Genomic DNA, 18,551 nt, shown 5'->3' with positions numbered 1-18,551 from the left:
CCTGGGTGCTTCTCTCTGTGCACAGTTTTTTCCTGCCCAGCTCAGAGCTGCCCCCGTGCTGCATGGCAGTCTTCATGGGTAGGAAGCAGACCCACCCCAAGTCCTGGGGCTGTAGCTGCCTGGTTCCCTGCTCTGCCCCCGAGCCATATGGTTTGGGACTCCTGAGCTGTCCTGGCTAAGTGGCTCCCACCTGCTCTCTCTGTGTGCCACTGTCCCACTTGCAGGGGCACCTGGCTGAGCACTGTGTCCAGGGTGGGCTGACCCGTGCCCCTCCCTGCCTCCCTGCAGTGCCCCTGCGTCCTGGGGAACAAGGCACTCCTGGCAGCTCTGGTGGCTGCTTCCCGCAGCCCTGCCTGTGCTCGGTTCCCAGGGCACCCAGACCACTTGCAGAGTGGCAGCATCTTCCCTGCTCAGCATTGTACAGAAATAAGCCCCTTTCCTCGCCAGGGGAGCAATGGGGCCCACATTAGCAGGGTATGGGGCAGAGCTGTGCTGGGTGTCTGGGGACGCCCTACGGGAAGATGCTCCGCGTGGCCCTCTCACACTTGCCGTGTGGCTGTGCTTGGGTTGCAGGCAGATACCTATGTTTCTAAGCATTATGCTGATTCTTCTCACCCTCTGGGGCTTCTGGGGCCACACATCACTCTGCCACTTACTGCTGCTCGCTGGGGCATGGTGAGGGTCCAGTGTGGGGACCTAGGAGTAATGCCCTCTGGGTGTCCCGGGAGGTCCGAGAGCCCTGTAGGCTGGCTGGCTGATGCACCCATGCTCCCCCATCTCAGGCTTCAAGAGCTTCTCGCTGACGTCCGTGGAGCTGCAGATGCTGACCAACTCGTGTGTCAAGCTTCAGACTGTCCACAGCATTCCACTGACCATCAACAAGGAAGGTGGGCCACCCTGCAGAGGCCACCACCCCTTCCCATGATGGTGCTGTCCTTGGGACCATGTGTGTCCTTGAGAGGAATGTGTGTGCCGTTTGGGCCTGTCAGCCCCTTCCAGGGGTGGCGGGATGGGTTAAGGGTGGTGTCTCCCCAGCTGCTGGCTGGTTAAGGCAACCGATGGCTTTGTCCCTAGTCACAAGGCACTCCTCAGACCTTCCTGCCCTGGGTCTTATCCTGCCCCTCTGTCCCCACTAGCCAGGTGCTTCCCTCCCACACACTCTGTCATGCTGCATTTTGCATACACTCTGGCATACACACACGCTCCTTGACACAGGTACATGCTTGTATACGCATGTGCACGTGTACCCATGTTGCTTGCTACCCCGACCCCTCGCCTGTCCTGGGAACATTACTACATCTGTCTCAGTCACTGGTTGACCTGTGCTGTGACCCCAACTTAGATCCTTAGGTCCTTGAGCCATAGGCCACGATGGGTTTGTTCCTGGCTCATGACGTTGTCCTGCCCCTTGCCAATGACAGTCACACAGTGCCCCCTTGAGGGTCGATTTTGAAACAGAGCCTGTCACCTGCCTCCCCTCTCAGAACAGACGCTCACTTCTCGTCTCTCGCACAGATGACGAATCTCCCGGGCTCTCCGGGTTCCTGAATGTCATCGTGCACTCCGCCACCGGCTTTACACAGAGTTCACGTAAGTGGCTGGTTTGTGGAGGGAGGTGTCAGGGCACTGAGCCCGAGGGCATGGGTGCCAGGGGCTGGCCCCCTTACCAGCAGGCATCATTGAGGTGCTGGTGCTGGTTGATGCCCAGAGGGACCGGCCATTTCTGTGCCTTCCTCAGGTCCTGCGAGCCAGTGAGCTGCCCCATGCAGCCGCGTCGTGTAATCACAGGTGCCACAGTTTGCAGACAGAAAACATGGCCTAGGTTCCAAGCTAGGGGGGCCATGGCACCTTGACCCCATCAGCCAAGTAGATTTGACTGCTCTGATGAGCTGTTTGGATACCCCCTTCCTCCTTTCCCTTTGGAGGGGTCCCCCATCTACTCGAGCTGTCAGCGCAGTGAAGGCTGGCTGCTTTCAGTCTGGGAGGAGTGCTGCATGCCTCAGCGTGGCTCCACGCAAGCCCTCAGGGCCCCTTGGAGGGTCCAGGGCGTAGGGAAGGCTCTGTTTTGCCGACCTTTCCGCTATTGCCGCAAAACAAAACGAGAATCCCCCAACAAGCCACAGAAGAGAAGGTTATTACCTACAAACCATCCATACACCATAAAGGACGTGTGCCCAGGATGTATAGAGAATTCACAGAATTCAATACTAAAGAGAAAACCCAATAAAAAAAATTAAGCAAGAGGTGTTCATTGACTCTTCCCCAAGGACATCCAAATAGCTAGTAAGCACAGGAAAAGACGCTCAATTAAAACCACAGTGCGGTGCCACCTCACACCCATCGGGATGGCAACAGTCAGAAGGATTCCCAGCGGTGGATGCTGGCTGGGAAGTGGAGAGAACTGGGCCCTCAGACGCTGCTGGCGGGAATGCAGAGCAGCTCAGCCACCCTGGAAGACACTTTCTCGGATTCTTAAAAAGTTAAACACACCCCTGCCCTGTGACCCAGCAGCCTCTCAAGTATTTACTTGAGGAAATGAAAACATATGTCCACATAAAGACCTGGACATGAATGATAAACAAAGCATGGTTTATCTGTGTATGGACCAGCACTTGGCAATGAAAGGAACTGCTGATACAGGCAGCAGCATGAATGAGCCTGAAAAGAGTTAGTGCTCAACAAAAGACACCAGATGCAGACGACTACTTGTATATAAAATTTTTAGAAAAGGCAAAATGTGGAGACAGAAAGCCTATTCATGGTGGTCTGGGACTTGGGATGGGAGAAGTGACATCATTTGAACCCAAGGGGGCTTTTGGGGTGGGGGCAGAGTCCTGAAATGATGGTGGTGCAGTTTGCACAAGTGTGTGAATTTACCAAAAATCCTCCAACTTAAAACGGATGGCTTTTATGGTAGGCAGGTTGTACCTCCATAAAGCTGTTGAACGTGCATCATTGTTCCCCGGGGCCCCTTTCTCTGTTAAGGCAGCCCCACAAATGCTAGTATTTTGGGGGCTTCCGCCTAGGCCTTCCTCCCTCGCTGCAGCTCCTTCCTGCTCCGGGGATCCTCCCGTCAGCAAGGCGGATGACGCCTGGAGCAACCTCTCCAGCCCTACTTACCTCTCCTGACCTCCCTCTGTTGCCTTTCCATTTGTCTTCTCACCGACCCATGTTCTAGACTCCCCACGCCCAAACAGAACCTATCCCTGTGACCCCCAAACTTGTTCCTTGTATTTCATGTCCTGCCCATCCTGTGGCCAGGCTGGAAGCCACTGTCCAGGTCACAGGTGGTATCAGTGACATGCCATTCTCCAGTGGAGTTTCTTCATTGCTCTGGCCACCTGCCCTGGCCTTCTCCCTGGTCTCTACCACCAGGCCTCGCCACCCTCTGCTCACCCTGCACCCCACAACCTGCCTAGTCCTGAGCTGCTCTCAGTGCCTGGCACTGGCCTGCTGCACCCTTCCCTGATAGCCTGGTAAACTCACAGTGGGTCTGCGCAGGTTGTAGGCAGTTCCCTGGATCCCTGGTGTGTCCCCCTGGCGGTGATGGCACATTTTCCCAGCCATAGGGTCCTGAGCCCACAGAGGCTTGAGCTCACGTGGGGTTTGCCAATGACTGAGTGACAGGTGTCCTGAGAGGCCCCGGTTCCCACTGCACCACAGGCAGTCATTGCCAGAGGTGTCAGTATGCGTGCTGGCCGCTGGTTTGGTGTTTACTTCCAAAAAGAAAAGACCATTTTCTTTCTTGTTTTGGAAATATCATGTGGGTAGTATGGAAAAGCATGGTCACCCCCTGTGTCTCCCTCCCGCAGATCTGTACTGCACCCTGGAAGTGGATTCCTTTGGGTATTTTGTGAATAAAGCCAAGACACGCGTCTACAGAGACACAACTGCACCAAACTGGAATGAGGTGAGGCTTCCGGGCAAGTCTCTCCTGCCAGCCAGCCAGGATATGGTCCATGGAGTCTGAGAGCCTGAGGCCCTGGGGGCTTCCGGATGGCTTCCCCCGAAGGCCAAGGCGAGGCATTCCACCAGCATTCCAGGAATCTCCTGGGGCAGGGAAGGGGAGGATGTGTCCGAGAGATTTTATCTCCCTGTTCCTGAGAATCGTACTCCCCACTACCACCTATCACAAAGAAACCACCTGTATTGCCAGAGAAGTGTGTTCAGGAAAAGAACTTAACAGGGCTTTTGTGCCGCCTTTGTTATTGCTTTGCGTTTACTTGGAAGGTTTCCATAGCGTGTTTCCTCAGAAGTTGGAATGAGCTCTCCCTCTTGGTTGCTGGAAGCTGGGCCCTCTGCTCGCGGGGGCTGGGGACCCAGAGGCCCTGCTGTCTGGCCTCACTGGGCTGAAGGCTCCTGTGTGCTTGTCCCTGGTGTTGGTTTTGTAGTTTGCTGCTCGGTTTTTCTCCACCTTGGAGAACTGCCCGCATACCGTCTGGCTTTGAGTCTTCAGGAGTCGGGGGTAATTGCAGAGTGGCCAGTACCCATGAGGTCCCCGGATCCGTGAGGATGCCCTCCCAGCCTGGAGCAGCGCAGCCCTCAAGGGAGGTGGGCCACAGCAGCTGGGCCACAGAGCGCCGCCACAGCCCACTCCTGCCGAGGAGGAAGCTAAGGCCCAGCGGACTGCCTGGCCTTCCTTGGGTTGTGTTGCTGGCGGAATAGTGAGGCCAGAACCCAGGTCTCGGCATCCCCTGCTCTGATCATCAGACTTGCTGCCTGTGCGGCCCTGGGACACTGGGAGTCTGGTCGTCATAGCTCTGGGTGTCCCTGCAGAAGGGCTGCTGTGAGAAAGGGGAGATGAGAGCCAGTGGATCCATCAAAGGCTTTCCAGAGAGCGAGAGGACCACGAGGCAGGGGTTCTAGACACTGTGCAGTGTTTTGGTTGTGAGCCAGAGCTGGAGGCTCACGGAACATTCCGGAGCAGCAAGTCACCTGGCAGCTGCCTTGACTGTGCGTCTGGATCGTCCAGGGGCCTACAAGTCCCTGGCATGCACACGCTCCCCACCCCCATTCAGACTCAGAAATGTCTGCTTTTCTCTTTCCCCCTCACCCTCCTCCATTTCCCTGCCAGGAACCCGTGCCGAGGAAGCATTGGTGGGACAAACAGAATTTACTGAAGCTGTTGTGGGTGGAGGCAGAGGCTGGGGCCACTCCCCACAGCAGGCAACGCCAGAGCCTGTGGGGGCTGTTCCTCCTCCGAGGCCTCTCTGTCACCTCCCCGGATCAGTTACTTATTTCCCTTCCAACAGACATATTTTTAGAGCAGCTTTAGGTCTGAGCAGAAAGGACAGGTTTCCCATATTCCCCACCATCCCTATACATGCACAGCCTCCCCCACTATTGGTGCCCCAGAGTGGGACGCTTGTTACAGTCAGTGGACCTACACTGACACCCCGTTATTACCCATATCCACAGCACATCTGCATCTGAGCAGCACCCAGGAGCCTCTGGCGCAGGTGGCGGGAGCTGCCCTTTGAGGTGCTGCTCGGGGAGTTTGTGTTAGGTTTTAGAGGCATCAGAGCTTCCAAAGCACGCAGATTGGGCCCCCGCGCGGTGCTCACAGGAAAGTAGTTTCTGAGGGTCTGTGTTGCAGGATGTAAACGAGGAGGGTCCCCCTGGGGCAGCAAGGAGGCCGTCGTTGAGCCACGCGCTCAGGCCTGCCTGGTAACGTGGGCCCCTTGTCCCTGGGGCTGCAGGAGTTTGAGATCGAGCTGGAAGGCTCCCAGACCTTGAGGATCCTGTGCTATGAGAAGTGTTACGACAGAACCAGGATCACCAAGGAGGACGGCGAGAGCACAGACCGGATCGTGGGGAAGGGCCAGGTCCAGGTGAGGCCCCCCCCGCCTCTGCCACCGCCAGCACACCCTCGTGCCCCTGCCCCTGTCCCCTCTCATGCCCCCCGCCCAGAGCGCCCTGTTCTTCCCCAGCGATGCCCAGAGGCCCTGAGACGGCCTGCGGTGGGGGACCCCGTGCTGCGGGGACCGGAGCCAGTGCCTTCGTGGGCCCTTTCCCGCCCCTCTCTCTGAGTGTTGTGCCCTGTCTTGTCCTGTAAGAATTCCAGTCCAACTTGTCTTTCCAGCGGGCGCCCCAGTTCTTCATGGCCTTAGGGAAGCCCGGAGGCAGAACAGTGAGGTGAGGCCTCACCTGGGCTGCCATTACGAGGCCGCTTCTTGTAAAAGCCCGAGTCTCAGGGTCCACCTGTTGGACACCCCCTCTCTAGCCTCTAGATCCGGTTACAAGGGGGTGCGGCTGCATCCCTGAATGGGGTGGGCATAGATTCCCCCAGGATTTGGCAAAGAACACCCTGGTGGGCAAGTGTCCACAAAGGCCCAGCACGGGATCCCCGGGTCCTCAGGAAGCCAGGAGGCCCTTGGTTCTTCGTAGTTTGCCCGGGCCCTGGAAGCCCACCCCAGCTTTTCCGTGCCTTGGCGGTTGGCAGCTGTGCTGCCGGTCTTGTGTGCATTGTAGCTGCGCTCACGCTCTCCTGCACCCCTCTTAGGGAAAGCCCTGTTATCCACTTTCCTTATGGGGCGTCTTAACCAGACGCAGCTAAGCAGGTTCCTCCTGCCCTGCCTGGGGGTGGGCACTGACTGCTCCCAATCCCCTAGTACCTACCCTGGGACCCAGGTGAAGCCTCGGTGGGAGTGGGCTGGGGCTCCCAGGTGCCTGGAGGGGGACAGGGTTCTCCAAGAAGCCCCACCTCCCTTCCCAGAGGGCAGGAAGTAAAAGTCCTTTTGTGGTGAAACACTGCGCAGCAGGAAAGGCCATAGGCAGGGTGACGCCCCCTTGAGCGCCTGTCTTTGCGGGAGGGCGGTGTACTCACCACACAGACAAGCAAGGCCTCAGTCAGCAGTGGCTCCAGGCCCACTGTGGTTCACCGAGTTTTTGGGAGATGCGTGCTGCCTCTTGTCCCACCTTGGAAGCTTGTTAGAGGACTCAGTGGCTCAGGGCCTCCAGGGCCCACCCTGTACCTTGAGACCAGGTCTAAGAGCAAAAATGCTCTCTGGTGGCCCTATTCCTGCCCCCGCCCGCCCCCCCACCAGCAGGCCCCACCCACACACTGGGAAGTACAAAGACACTGAAAGAAAGCAGGTGTAATCCCCCTCGCCCAGCGTCACCGAGGGCAGCAGGCCTACACCCTTGGCCGACCCCACAGACTGGACCCTCTAAGTGGTGGGGGAGCCTGTGACCTGGACCCGAGTCCTACCTGTAGCCCAATCTTGGCGAGAAGGGCACGGCCCCTCCTTGCTCCCTGTCAGCCTGACATACCATTGGGCCAGTTGTAGGGTCTTAGTAGCACAGGGCTTCAGGCTGCAGGCCAGTGTTAGTCACTCCACTTCTGGGGTCCTGGCCAGGAGTCTGTGACCAGCTGGGTCCTTACCTCCACCACCAGAGTCCCCCCTTGACAGATGTGTGTGCTTACTGCATAGTCTGTCCAACAGTCTGAGGGTGCCAGGTGAGCACCCTGCCCTGCCCTGTCCCAGGGGAGAGAGCAGCGATGTGGGGGCCAACGAGGGACATCTGTTTGAGTTCCTGGCTGTTTGCTGTCTCTTCCTACCGCCAGATCACAGTCTGCATTTCCCCACCACGTCCCTGGGGAGTCCTCCTCCAGCGAGCACTACCTTGCTGGTCCTCCTAGGAGGACCCAGTCTCGGGACGGGATAGGGATGTAGGACACGGACTCTGCTAAAAAAATATTACCCGTGCTCTCGTTCCAGTGGCGAGGCCAGCTGTGCTCAGGGGGACTGTCAGCATGGGTAGAGGGCCACTGCAGTGGAACCTGCAGCAGGGCGAGAAGGACCGGAACTCAATGCTGAACACGACCGGGAGATGTGGGAAGGTGTAGCAGGCTGGGGGTGTCACTGGATGAGTTACTTAGAGGAAACGTCAGGAGTAGGGGGGTCTCTGAACCAGCCTAACGGGAGTCTTGCTGAAGGCAGGCCGAGGCACTCAGACATCACCTGGGGGCAGTGGGGGATGAGGAATGTGGCTACCGTCAAAGAATCAGCTATCAAGAATGGGGGAATCTTGCTAACTGACTTAGCAGGATTCTTGATGAAATTGGGCTCTTGGGTACCTGCCTGCGGGTGAGGCCTAGTTGGAAAAACAGCTCGGAGGAGCCTCTGAGTTTGGTCAAGGGGAGACTTGCCGGCTCCCTCGGCCCCACCCCCACCACGGCTTGGGCGATGGGGTGAGTCCTCCTTCGGCCCATCTAAACGTGTTTCCCCACGTGTGAGCAGGTGGGGGCCGTGCAGCCGCGGGCCTTTGGGGTCGGCTGCCGCCCTCTGGATTGTTTGCCGCGCTGCTGTTGGGGAGAGTGTGGGCTCTGGCTCCGCCCCCGTGTCTGTCTCTCCTTCAGTGGGAAGCCTGGCCCTGTGCCAGCATTAGCTGGGAAGGAATCCCAGCACTGCATCGGGCATTTCTGAGTCACCCCGAGTGGGCAGTGCCGGCCTGTCCCCTGGAGACCCTGGGCTCCTGGAGGGGCTTGTTTATGAACCAGGATTCCCAGGAGGAGGAAGGAAGTTGGAGCCGCGGGGACACCCTGCAACCCCAGCCAGGCCTCTTCCCATCCCCGGCCCCCAGGGACACTTTTCTGTGTGGGGTACACAGGGAGAGGGGACGTCCATGACTCGGGGTTCCCACCATCCCACCCACTTTGCCTCATAATATCAACCACCTTCCAGCATGCCCTGTGGGAGGGGCATGTGGCCCTGTGGGTCCTGCTTCTGGAAGTGGGGGGATAATGTGCTCCCTGCTACACACCAGGCACCCCCTACCCCATACATACCTTCACTCACACGTTGAGTAGGGGTCCCTAACTTCCAGTGGGGTGGGAAGTGCAACCCCCAGGTATGGGCGGCCAGGGAGAAGCCTAGAGTTAGCCAGGAGGACTGGGCAGGTCCCCAGGCACCCCGAGAAGGAGATCAGGGGCGGAAATCAAACCCAAGCTGCTCACATGCCTGTCTGGGGCCCTGGGGCCCAGTCTCATCAGAATCATCTGGGCCTTGGGTCAGTCAGTCTGGTTTTACTCCCCTGCATGGTGCTGGTGAGCTGAGCATTCAGGAGCCTCAGACTCAGGTTGCAGGCCTTGCTCTGCAGGTGCCTTGCCAGGGGCCCACCTCCCCCACCAAAAGATGGGAGTTCTGTGAGAGGAGGGTGGAGGGCTCTACCTGCAGAGCCAGGGCAGTGAGCTGGTCTTTTCAGAGTGTCAGGCCACAGGCCAGAAAGACAGGGCCACAGACACAGGAGTCCAAGCCCTCTGGGCAGACAGGTGCAGAGGTCCCGGGGAGGGGCCCCCGTGGGAAAGCAGGGTCACCCAGTCCACGCCCAGACACCAGGAGCCCACCACGCCACCCTGGTGACTGCCCAGGGCGCCCAGGCGTCACCGTCCGGAGCAGAGAGGCTTGGAAGGAAGGCCGCTGCGGGTGCAGTGAGAGCTGGGGCACATCCTGCCCTAGGGCAGCCAGGGGGCTTGGATGGCGTGGCTATTTGAGGGGAGTCAGGACAGAGAGGCCTTCACAGAGTTGGGATCCCTGAGGCCAAGGCTTCAGGGGAGGATTTTCCTAGGTGGCGGTGTCAGCGTCCTGTGCTCCAGGGACAGCGGGGGCACAGGATCCATGCAAGTGTGTGGGTTGTGGTGAAGCTGGAGGGCTGGGCAGAGGTGTCCAGCCTACTAATGGCCTGACCGGGTCCTCCTGGGGCAGGACTGCGGCCTCCCCCCGTGCCCCGGCATGTCTCGGGCCGGGGTCGGCAAAGCCCAGCAACACTGAAGCCTCGTAGCTGTTAGGGTTTCTCCTTCAGTCTTTTCTGCTCTCTTCTGCATTTGCAAATTTTCTACGTTGACTAAATCCCCTCAGCCCTGGGTTTCTTCTGCTTAGTAAGTACCTTTGTATTCTAGAATTTTGTCTTCTCCCATTTCTCCTGCTTAAGTATCTACCTGGGCTCACAACTCAAATTCCAGTGGGGGCAGCAGAGCTTATTTTGTTTAATGTTTTACGTGAGTCTCGAATGAGATTGGGCTCAGGTCTCCGGTCTGACCCCTGCTTCGTTCAGAGCTGGCGCTTGGGACTGGCTCATGCAGCTTCCCAAACTCCTCTGCTGGCCCAGGTTGCTGGCTTCACGTGTGGAAACCTGGCTGGATACAGCCCGGCAGGTACGACTCTGCCCTGCCTAGCGATGCCCTGGCAACAGCACTCCATCTCTTACCGAGCAGTGAGGTCCACCCTCTCCCTGCTCAGCCGCCCATTCTGCGGCACTTGTGCCCATGAGCCAGCCACAGTGCCTGGCAGCAGTGTGAATATGGAGAAACCACCAAGAGTGGAGCACATATGTTCACAGAAGTGCTGAGCAGGACAGCCTCAGGCGGGAAAGAGCCCAGGTGCCCACCTCCTGGTGAGTAGATAAACAAAATGTGGCTCCCCAGACGGTGGCATATTATGCAGCCATAAAAAGGGAAGGACACTGTGACACACACTATACGGATGACCCTTGAAGACATTATGCTCAGTGAAATTAACCAGGCACAAAGGATAAGTACTGCATGATTCTACTTACATGAAGTACCTAAGATAGGCAAATGCCTAGAATTTGCCAGAGGCAGGGTGGGGATGGGGAATTACTGCTTAATGAGTACAGTTTTTCTGTTCGAGATGATGAAGAAATTCTGGAGATGGGTGGTGCTGGTGGTTTTACGACATTGTGGATGTTGTTAATGCCACTGAATCATGCACTTACCTGTGGTTAAATAGTACATTTTATGTTATATGTATTTTACCACCGTATTTTAAAGATGCCCACAGGGTACAGGGATGGACATGGGAGCCAAGACTCAGTGATTTGCCCCCTCCATGAGATCTCTGACCCCCAGAGGGTACATCCGGCCCTGCTTGTGCAGCGTGCTGGGGAAGCCCTTGGTTCTGCCTCCCCTCCCCCAGCCACACCCTGGCGCCTCAGCACCCTCACCTGCAAGAGGGCAGGCACCTGGCTCTCAGTAAACCCCAGGGCATGCAGTGAATGCTCACTCTCTGCCAGTATGTGTAGCAGATATATTTGCATTTATATCATATGCATATATGTCTGGCCATGGAGATGCCACAGTGAATAAAGTAGACAAAAGCCCGGTCTTACGCGAGCTTACCTTCTGGCAGGGGAGGCGGATCTCCACCAAATTAAAGAGGAGGAGTGAAGACCCAGGAAGGAGATGGGGCAGGGGAGGTGTGGCGTTTAGTCAGGGGGTGGGGGCAGCACACACTGTCACAAAGGCATCGAAAGGCCCCGCCTCTGTCACCGAGGAGCATCTCAGGGCCAGCCCATTGCACCCACAGGCCGTGTGCCCTGCCAGGGCCTCCTGTTGAGGCCGTCAAGGATGCCTTCCTGGCTGCCCTGGGGGTGGCTCCGGTGTGAGCAGCAGCGAAGCCAGTGTGACCTCCTAAACACTGCTTTGGAGGCGGCGGTTCCCAGGGGTCTCTTGCACTGGTAGCATAATAGCCATGATGATTATTTTTAACACGTCTGAGGAGTTTCAGCTGTAAAAGTTGTGAACATGGAAAACCACAAGAGTAAATCCTTGTGCAGGTTCCCCAGGATGTGTCCTGAGAAAGCAGCACGGTCCCGGGGAGCGAGTGTGGCGATGGGGATCCAGGCCTTCCTTGTCCTATCGCAGACCACTTTGGGACCCTGTATCTTTTTTCTTTAACTGGCATACCATATGTGCATCCATTTCTAGTGCATAATTCAACGAGTTTTAGTGAATTTACAGAGTTGAGTGATTGTCCCTAATAACCCAGTTTTAGAATATTCCCATCATGCCAGACAATGTCCCTTCTGTTCCCACCCCCAAACTGATCTGCTTTTTGTCTATAGATTTGCACCTTCTATACATTTCATACGAACAGAATTATACTGTATTCTGCAGTCTTTTTTGAACGGCTTCCTGCACTTTGCATAATGTTTTCGAGGGTTCTCCACGTCACAGCAAGCCTCGGCACTTCGTTCCTCTTTATGGCTGAATTGTGCTCCTTCGTGTGTACTCACATGCTACGTGTGGTTCACCCACTCACCGGCTGGTGGGCACCTGGGGTGTTTCCAGCTTGGGACTACTTACAGCTCAGCTGCGGTGAACATGTGCCCCCAGGTCCTCGTGTGGATGGATATTTTCCCTCTTCCTCCGTGGACAGCTAAGAGTGTAAGTGGGGGTCGGGCAGCCGAGTGTGCCTCTAAGGACCTGCCCTGCGTGTCCGGAGCAGCTCCATCATTTCGCGTCCCCATGGCAGCATGTGGGGCTCCTGTTTGTCCGCTTCCGCACCGGCACTTGTTACCACCTATCCTCTCTAGGGCAGCTGTCCTTGACGGTGTTCCTTTATCTGTTTAGGTGATTCTGGCACCTGGTTGGGATAAGAGAAGGGGAGCAGAGGGCCAAAGGTGTGGGCGGTAGAGCTCAAGAGGGCAGATGGCCAGGCTAGGAGCTGTCGCGGGAGAGCAGATTTCTTTTCCTGGGAGATTCTGTGGCTGTCTTAGAAGGCATGCTCCAGGGGGTGGGTTACAGTGGACACATGGAGCCAGTCAGCTGTGCTGGGGAGGCCCTGCTGGACCTCTCCTGGCCGGTGGCAGTGGGCATGGAGGAAGCTCGCCTATGAGGAGGCGAGGGAGGAGGCAACAGGCAGGCAGACCTCGGGGTAACCATCCCCCGAGCCCTCCAAACACAGTTCCTTCAAGATCTCCACCTTGTCCAGCCCTGGGGGAGACACACAGGGACCCCCATGTTCCTCCTCCAGACAGCGGGTGTGAGCAGACACCCTGGCCCCGGCCCCGGGCAGCAGGCGCATTCCTTGCCGAGACCCCAAGGAGCCCTTGTGGGCATCCAAACCATGCTCGGTTTTTCCCTCGACCGCCATTTCCTGGTTCCCTCAACCTCAGTCTTCTATTTTTAAAAGCCCCGGCCCCCTGCTTGTTGACTTCCCTGGTGCTTTAAATAGCCCCGTGAGAGAGCGTGCCAGCCTCACATGTTTCTTGGGGCTGGACTGAGCCGAGCCACCAGCCTCATCACCGTCTTGCTCTTCGTGCCGCTTCCGCGTCGCTCTGCACACGTGGTTCTTTGGAGCCCAGCCAGCTTGGGGATGGTCTTCCCACTGGAGCTGCCGTGAGGGCTGGAGGCCCTGTGAGGAACCGCACGGCAGCCCTGTGGCCCAGGTCTGCACTGTGGAGGCCAGCCGGGGAAGCCAGGTGGCGGTGGGCGATGGCAGTGAACCCCCTCATCAGTGAGCCGCGGGGTGTTATCCGCCCCAAGTCCATCCAAGGCAGTCGTGCCATTATTGGGGTCACTGGCTGTGAGAGTTGTGTAGGCCCCGGGGGACGGTGTCCCTAGAGCACATCCAGCTATGAGGCTGGCAAGCAGGGCAGACACGTTACTCAGTGTGTCCAAATACGCCCACAGGAAACCGGCCACTTGAAAAGGAAGCTTGGCTTTTCTGGGCTTTAGGGAAAACCATGACACGCTGGAGTTCCTGTAACCAGTAGGCTGCTGGGGGGGACAGGGATGTTTTTTTACATATACAGTCAAAAAAGTAGAACCCGTGGGTGATCGGAAGCTTTGACCTTGGGGCTGGGCTTCCTGAGAAGCCTGGACAAAAGGCCGGAGGCCGGGAGTTCCCTGCGCTCCCTCCAGCCGCATCCACTCGAGCAGCAAGGCCAAGATGCGAGATACGCCCTCGGCTCCCACCGCCGCGCAGGGCCTCCTGCGGTACTTCCACGCGAGCTGGGCAGGCCGGAGCCGGGCGGCCTCTGCCGAAAAGCACTTGTGTGCTCGTGGCATGGCCCTGTGGACGTGCATCCGGAGCCTCACGTGCAAGGGCAAGGTGGGCAGGCGGGTGTGCCAGGGCTTGCAGGGTGGGCCACGTGGGGCTGGGTCCCGCTCGGTGCCTCCACCCACCCTCCACCTCCGTTCCTCTGCTTGTCCAGTGCTGCGTCTGGTTCTCAAGGGGAGAGGGACCTGGTGATTACTGTTCTTTGGAGGGAAAGGGAAGGGTGGCTTCTGTCGAAACTGCTTCTGTGTCTCCCTTTTTAAAAACTCCCAGGGTTGTTCAACTCTCTTTCCTTGGGAGCAGGAGGAACGGTGCCTGCCCCTTCCTTCCTGGGCAGCCAGGACCCGGGAGTAGTGGGCCAGCAGGGCATGCCCTTCGCCTCCTTCCCCCACACCTGGTCTAGTTGAGAGCCCAGGGCTCTGCTGGCTCCAGGGCACAGAGGTTCTGCCCCGTGCCTCCCCTGGAGGAGGCTGTTACCCAGGATTCACTCTGGCAGGGAAGCTCCACTTGGGAGGGTCCCTTTTCTGAGTGATTTGTGACTGACTGGCCCTTGCTCCCAGACCCTGCCCCGGGGCAGGGTTCCTGTGGCCTGAGAACGTGACCCCTAAGGACCTGGGACGGATGCGGAATGAGAACCCATGGCCACTGCACACCCGGGAGGCAGGCGCTCTGCACCCCTTGTGTCTATGTGCTGTTGTCTGTACACTTCAGCCCCTTGGGAATGTTAACCAGTGGGTCCTAGGAGGGGTCCAGCAGCGCCCGGGATGAGCAGGGACAGAGGCTTGGTGCACATGCCCGAGGAAGGTGGGCTCCCTTTGCAGCTGCCTCGCCTCTCAGGGCCCTTGCAGTGGGTAAACAAGTGATTCCCGGCTAGCCAAGTAGCAGAAACGAACCATTCTCCAAGGCAAGTGAAGAAATCGTGAGGCCCAGGATGGAGAGCACTAGGTTGTGGGGTGCTGGGCAGTGGCTCCCTGGACTGGCTTCACATGAGACCTGGGGAGGTTTCTCATTTTGCACACCCCAGATCCCACTCCAAGCTGCTAGTACAGCTCTGCTGTTGGAACCAAGGAGGTATTTTTTTAACAAGATCTCCCCAGGTGCTTATCTGTCCAGGCTGCTGGTGTGGAATGTGTGCTCCCCAGGACTGGTGATAGAGCCCTCGTGGGTGGGGGACTCACAGCCCAACCATGAAGGCTGGGGTGTCTTACAGCAGCACAGACTGTTAGGTGGCCCTAAGTAGTACAGTCTCTCCAACCAGCACTCAGACAATGTTCTGGTGGGTAGAAATTCGAGGGGCCGCAGAGAGCATTCCTCCAGCCCCTCTTCCTAGCTGTGTGGTTGGGAGCTGGGCTCTGGGTCCTCTGGGCCTGACTCAGCCACAGCACTGGCCTGGACTGGAGAGCCTTCCGCCCAGGCCCCTGCAGCCAGACCACGGAACACTCTAAGGGAGAAAAGTGTTGTGAACTCTTGGATGGCATGCCCCTTGCAAGCTGCCATTGAAATTGGGTTTCCCAAAATGTAATGTGAACCGATGGCTCAGCCTCTACTGAGCTGCATGTAGCACCTTGTGAAGACTGGTGAGGGAGCAGCAGGGTGCAGGGCCCTGAGCCGTCACTGACTCATGCCTGGGCCCCAGGCAGCGAAGGTCTGGGAGCCAGGAGAGTTCTGGGCTTTCTAGCAGGGCTTCTCTTTCTGGACCCTCTTGGCTTTGCGATAGAGGTGCTGGCCAAGGTCCAGCTCCAATTCTGGCTCAGGTGTGGAGAAGGAACAGGCCTGGGTGGCTGCCCAGCAGAGCTCTGCACAGACCCCAGGGCATCTGATCATCACGACTCCTTGCTTTCAGCTGGACCCCCAGGCGCTGCCGGACAGAGACTGGCAGCGGACCGTCATCGCCATGAACGGGGTATGTACCCACGGGGCTCTGCTGGTGCTTCCCCCAGGAAGTTAGCCCGTTCCTTCCAGAACAGTCAGAAGGAGGCTAAGCCTGAGCTAGTGTCAAGGCGAGCATGGCTGGAGTGGGAGAAGCCCTGCCAAGCAGAATTGCTCGGTGCGAGAAGTATGGTGACCGGAGTGCAGTCACTGGCCAGACACTCAGGATCCCTCCTCAGATGATAATCCATCACTTCCCTAGGATAGGCAGTACCTGACCCCGGGGTCTGCCTGTAGAAACTGAGCCCCCTGAATAGCCTTCAGTGCCCTAGAAGGATTTAGACCTTAAAAAAAAAAATAGGAAAAAAATGAAAAACACTACCACACACCAAAAATGGTCTAGGCACATGTGACAGTGTTAACATTTGACAAACAGTTTGTAGTTTTTTGTTACATTATTCTCTGTATTTTTTTTATGATGATGATAAGAAAGAAATAGAGGCAGTGGGGACTGTGGAGGGTATTTCTGATTGTTCCTGGCTCTTACTGAGTTGGATGCGGGCTGCCCCGTCCCAGGACCTTAGCCAGCCTGCCCCGGGACTGGAAGGATTTGCGGAGACCCCAGGTCCCTGGGAACTTGGGCTGTAAGGACCAGGAGGATGGGAAAGCCATGCCTCTTATTCCCTCTGCAGATTGAAGTGAAACTCTCAGTCAAGTTCACCAGCAGGGAGTTCAGCTTGAAGCGAATGCCTTCCAGAAAGCAGACGGGCGTCTTTGGAGTCAAGATCGCTGTGGTCACCAAGTGAGTGGTGAGGGGCCTGGTCCCAGCATCTGTCGTCCCCTGCCTGAGGCCCCCCACCCAGGTGTTCCCGAGGAGAAGAGCAGGTGTGGGTCCTCCTTCTCTGTGCATGGTTGCTACACAGATGCTCCCCCACCCACAAGCCAATGGAGCATCTGCATGCTTAGCTGCCTCCCGTGTTTACTACGAAACTTGTCCCATCAGCTCAGGAATGTCCTCACCCCCTTCCTGTGTGGGTGGGCTGGCTCCTGGAAGTGCGTGGTGGCAGGGTTTTCTTCCCTTGCTCTGAGTTTGTCATGATCAGGGTTCCTGTTGGATGAGAACAATCCCTGCCCTTTGTCATAGGTCAGTTGCCAGCTCTCATGTCATTTTGAGGGTAGTTCTCGGGGACACAGGCTGTTTCCTCCCAGAATCCATTCACTTCCCCAGTTTGGGCATCTAGCCGGGCCCTGCCTTTGCTGTCTGCATCGGATGTTCTCCAGATACCTAATTGTGTCTGAACACCACTCCCCTTCCCCACAGTGCCCCTGGACGGCTCTGGGCACGAGCAGAGGGGACACTCAGCAGCAGTCCCAGATATGTGCCACTGACGAGGGTGGCCTGGGCCCGAGCTGTGCTGGGCTCCTGAATCCAGATGCTACACCAGCTGACCCTCCAAACAGCTCCATCTCCTGTCTTTGAAGTATTTGTACTCCAGGGTCCCTCCTGGGAGTACTGGGATCATCCGTAGTTAAGACAGGGACGAGAAAAGCATTTAAGTCACAGGATTCCAGGGGCTGGTGGTAGGCAGCCCCGTGGAGTCATTTGTCCGGCAGATGCCAGGCTGACTGCTCGCTCTGGCTGGGCTCGCCCCTAGCGGAGGCCCGGAGGTATCAGGATTTGCCACTTGCATAGCAAGTGGGTGGCAGGGTCAAGATGGGTCCCATTCACCTGACTCAGACCAGTTAGCTGCTCTCCAGGACCCTGTGCAGCCACCTGTTAACCCTGGCCTGGTGATCTTTTATCTAACTTCTTTGTGGCTGAGTCCACTTAGAAAGTCCCCTGACCTTACCCCAAAGGTCATATGGAATTCCCAGGACTTTCAGCTACCAGCAGCTCTTTCAGCTACCAGGAGCCCTGGTTATAAGCAGTCAGGGTCAGGAGCTCGCAGGCGAAGGGAAAACATGCACAAGGCACAAGGCCCCAGGCCCCAGGCCCCTTCCTTACCGCGAAAACCCTCACCTGTCCATCCAAGTGTGCAGACCGGTAATGGGTCCAGCCCCACCGTGGCCCATGTCAGGGCTGCCGGGCACTCAGGGCGTTTCTCTGCCCTCACAGGAGGGAGCGATCCAAGGTGCCCTACATCGTGCGCCAGTGCGTGGAGGAGATCGAGCGCCGGGGCATGGAGGAAGTGGGCATCTACCGTGTGTCCGGAGTGGCCACAGACATCCAGGCACTGAAGGCTGCCTTTGACGTCAGTGAGTGTCGGCCCAGGCAGTGTGGGATGGAAGTGTGGGCAGGTGTCCGTGCTGAGTCTCTCTGGGCGCCCTCCGGGCCCGTACTTGTTAGATGATGCTCTGCGCCATTTCTCCTCTTACTGTTCTATCACTTTTAAAGTGAGGAGAGAAGGGAGTCAGCTGTTGCACAGAAGCCAGTTCTTAACCTGTCCTAACGTGCGTGCCTGGCTCTTGCTGAGTTGGACCAGGGCTTCCGTGCAGGGACCCCACCTTGCACTGGGGCTCAGTCTGCTTGTCCTGGGGGTGATAAAGCAGTGCCAGCCAGAGTCCAGGGGTCAGTGCTGTCTGATGGCCCAGAAGATGGGGAGCTGTCCCAGTTGTCAGATGAGCACACCAGGACCCCAGTGGGCCTTCATGCCTACAGACTCCGCCCTCCCTGGCTGGAGCCCTAGAAGGCCAGCCCCCCGGGTGGGCTGGGCATAGTTCCAGCAACCTCTGGAGTCGGCCTGGCCTGTGATATGAGGGCCAGTGGCCACCTGAGGCCAAAGGGAAGGCCTGGTTTAAACCCTAAAATGGAACAAGGAATCCCAGTGTCTTCCTGTTCCCAGGCAAGGCCAGTCGTGGGTAGTTGCTCAGGGGCACACC

The 18,551-nt window shown here is 57.6% G+C and overlaps 1 protein-coding gene across 2 annotated transcripts in view; it reads left to right on the top strand.

Annotated features, from left to right (window-relative positions):
- Nucleotides 1-18,551, top strand: part of BCR (BCR activator of RhoGEF and GTPase) — a 107,740-nt gene that overhangs the window by 86,410 nt on the left and 2,779 nt on the right. For both annotated transcript variants that reach the window (XM_057492309.1, XM_057492310.1), the window contains exons 13-19: nt 783-887; nt 1,516-1,590; nt 3,813-3,910; nt 5,700-5,831; nt 15,646-15,705; nt 16,364-16,473; nt 17,788-17,927. In XM_057492309.1, the coding sequence (XP_057348292.1) occupies nt 783-887; nt 1,516-1,590; nt 3,813-3,910; nt 5,700-5,831; nt 15,646-15,705; nt 16,364-16,473; nt 17,788-17,927 (720 nt within the window). The remainder of the gene's footprint in view (nt 1-782; nt 888-1,515; nt 1,591-3,812; nt 3,911-5,699; nt 5,832-15,645; nt 15,706-16,363; nt 16,474-17,787; nt 17,928-18,551) is intronic.

The sequence above is a fragment of the Manis pentadactyla genome, chromosome 14 (genome assembly GCF_030020395.1).
Source record: "Manis pentadactyla isolate mManPen7 chromosome 14, mManPen7.hap1, whole genome shotgun sequence".
In the NCBI taxonomy this organism is placed as follows: domain Eukaryota; kingdom Metazoa; phylum Chordata; class Mammalia; order Pholidota; family Manidae; genus Manis; species Manis pentadactyla.
The sequence above is the reverse complement of the archived record's forward strand: the minus strand, read 5'-3'. Positions and strand labels throughout refer to the sequence as shown.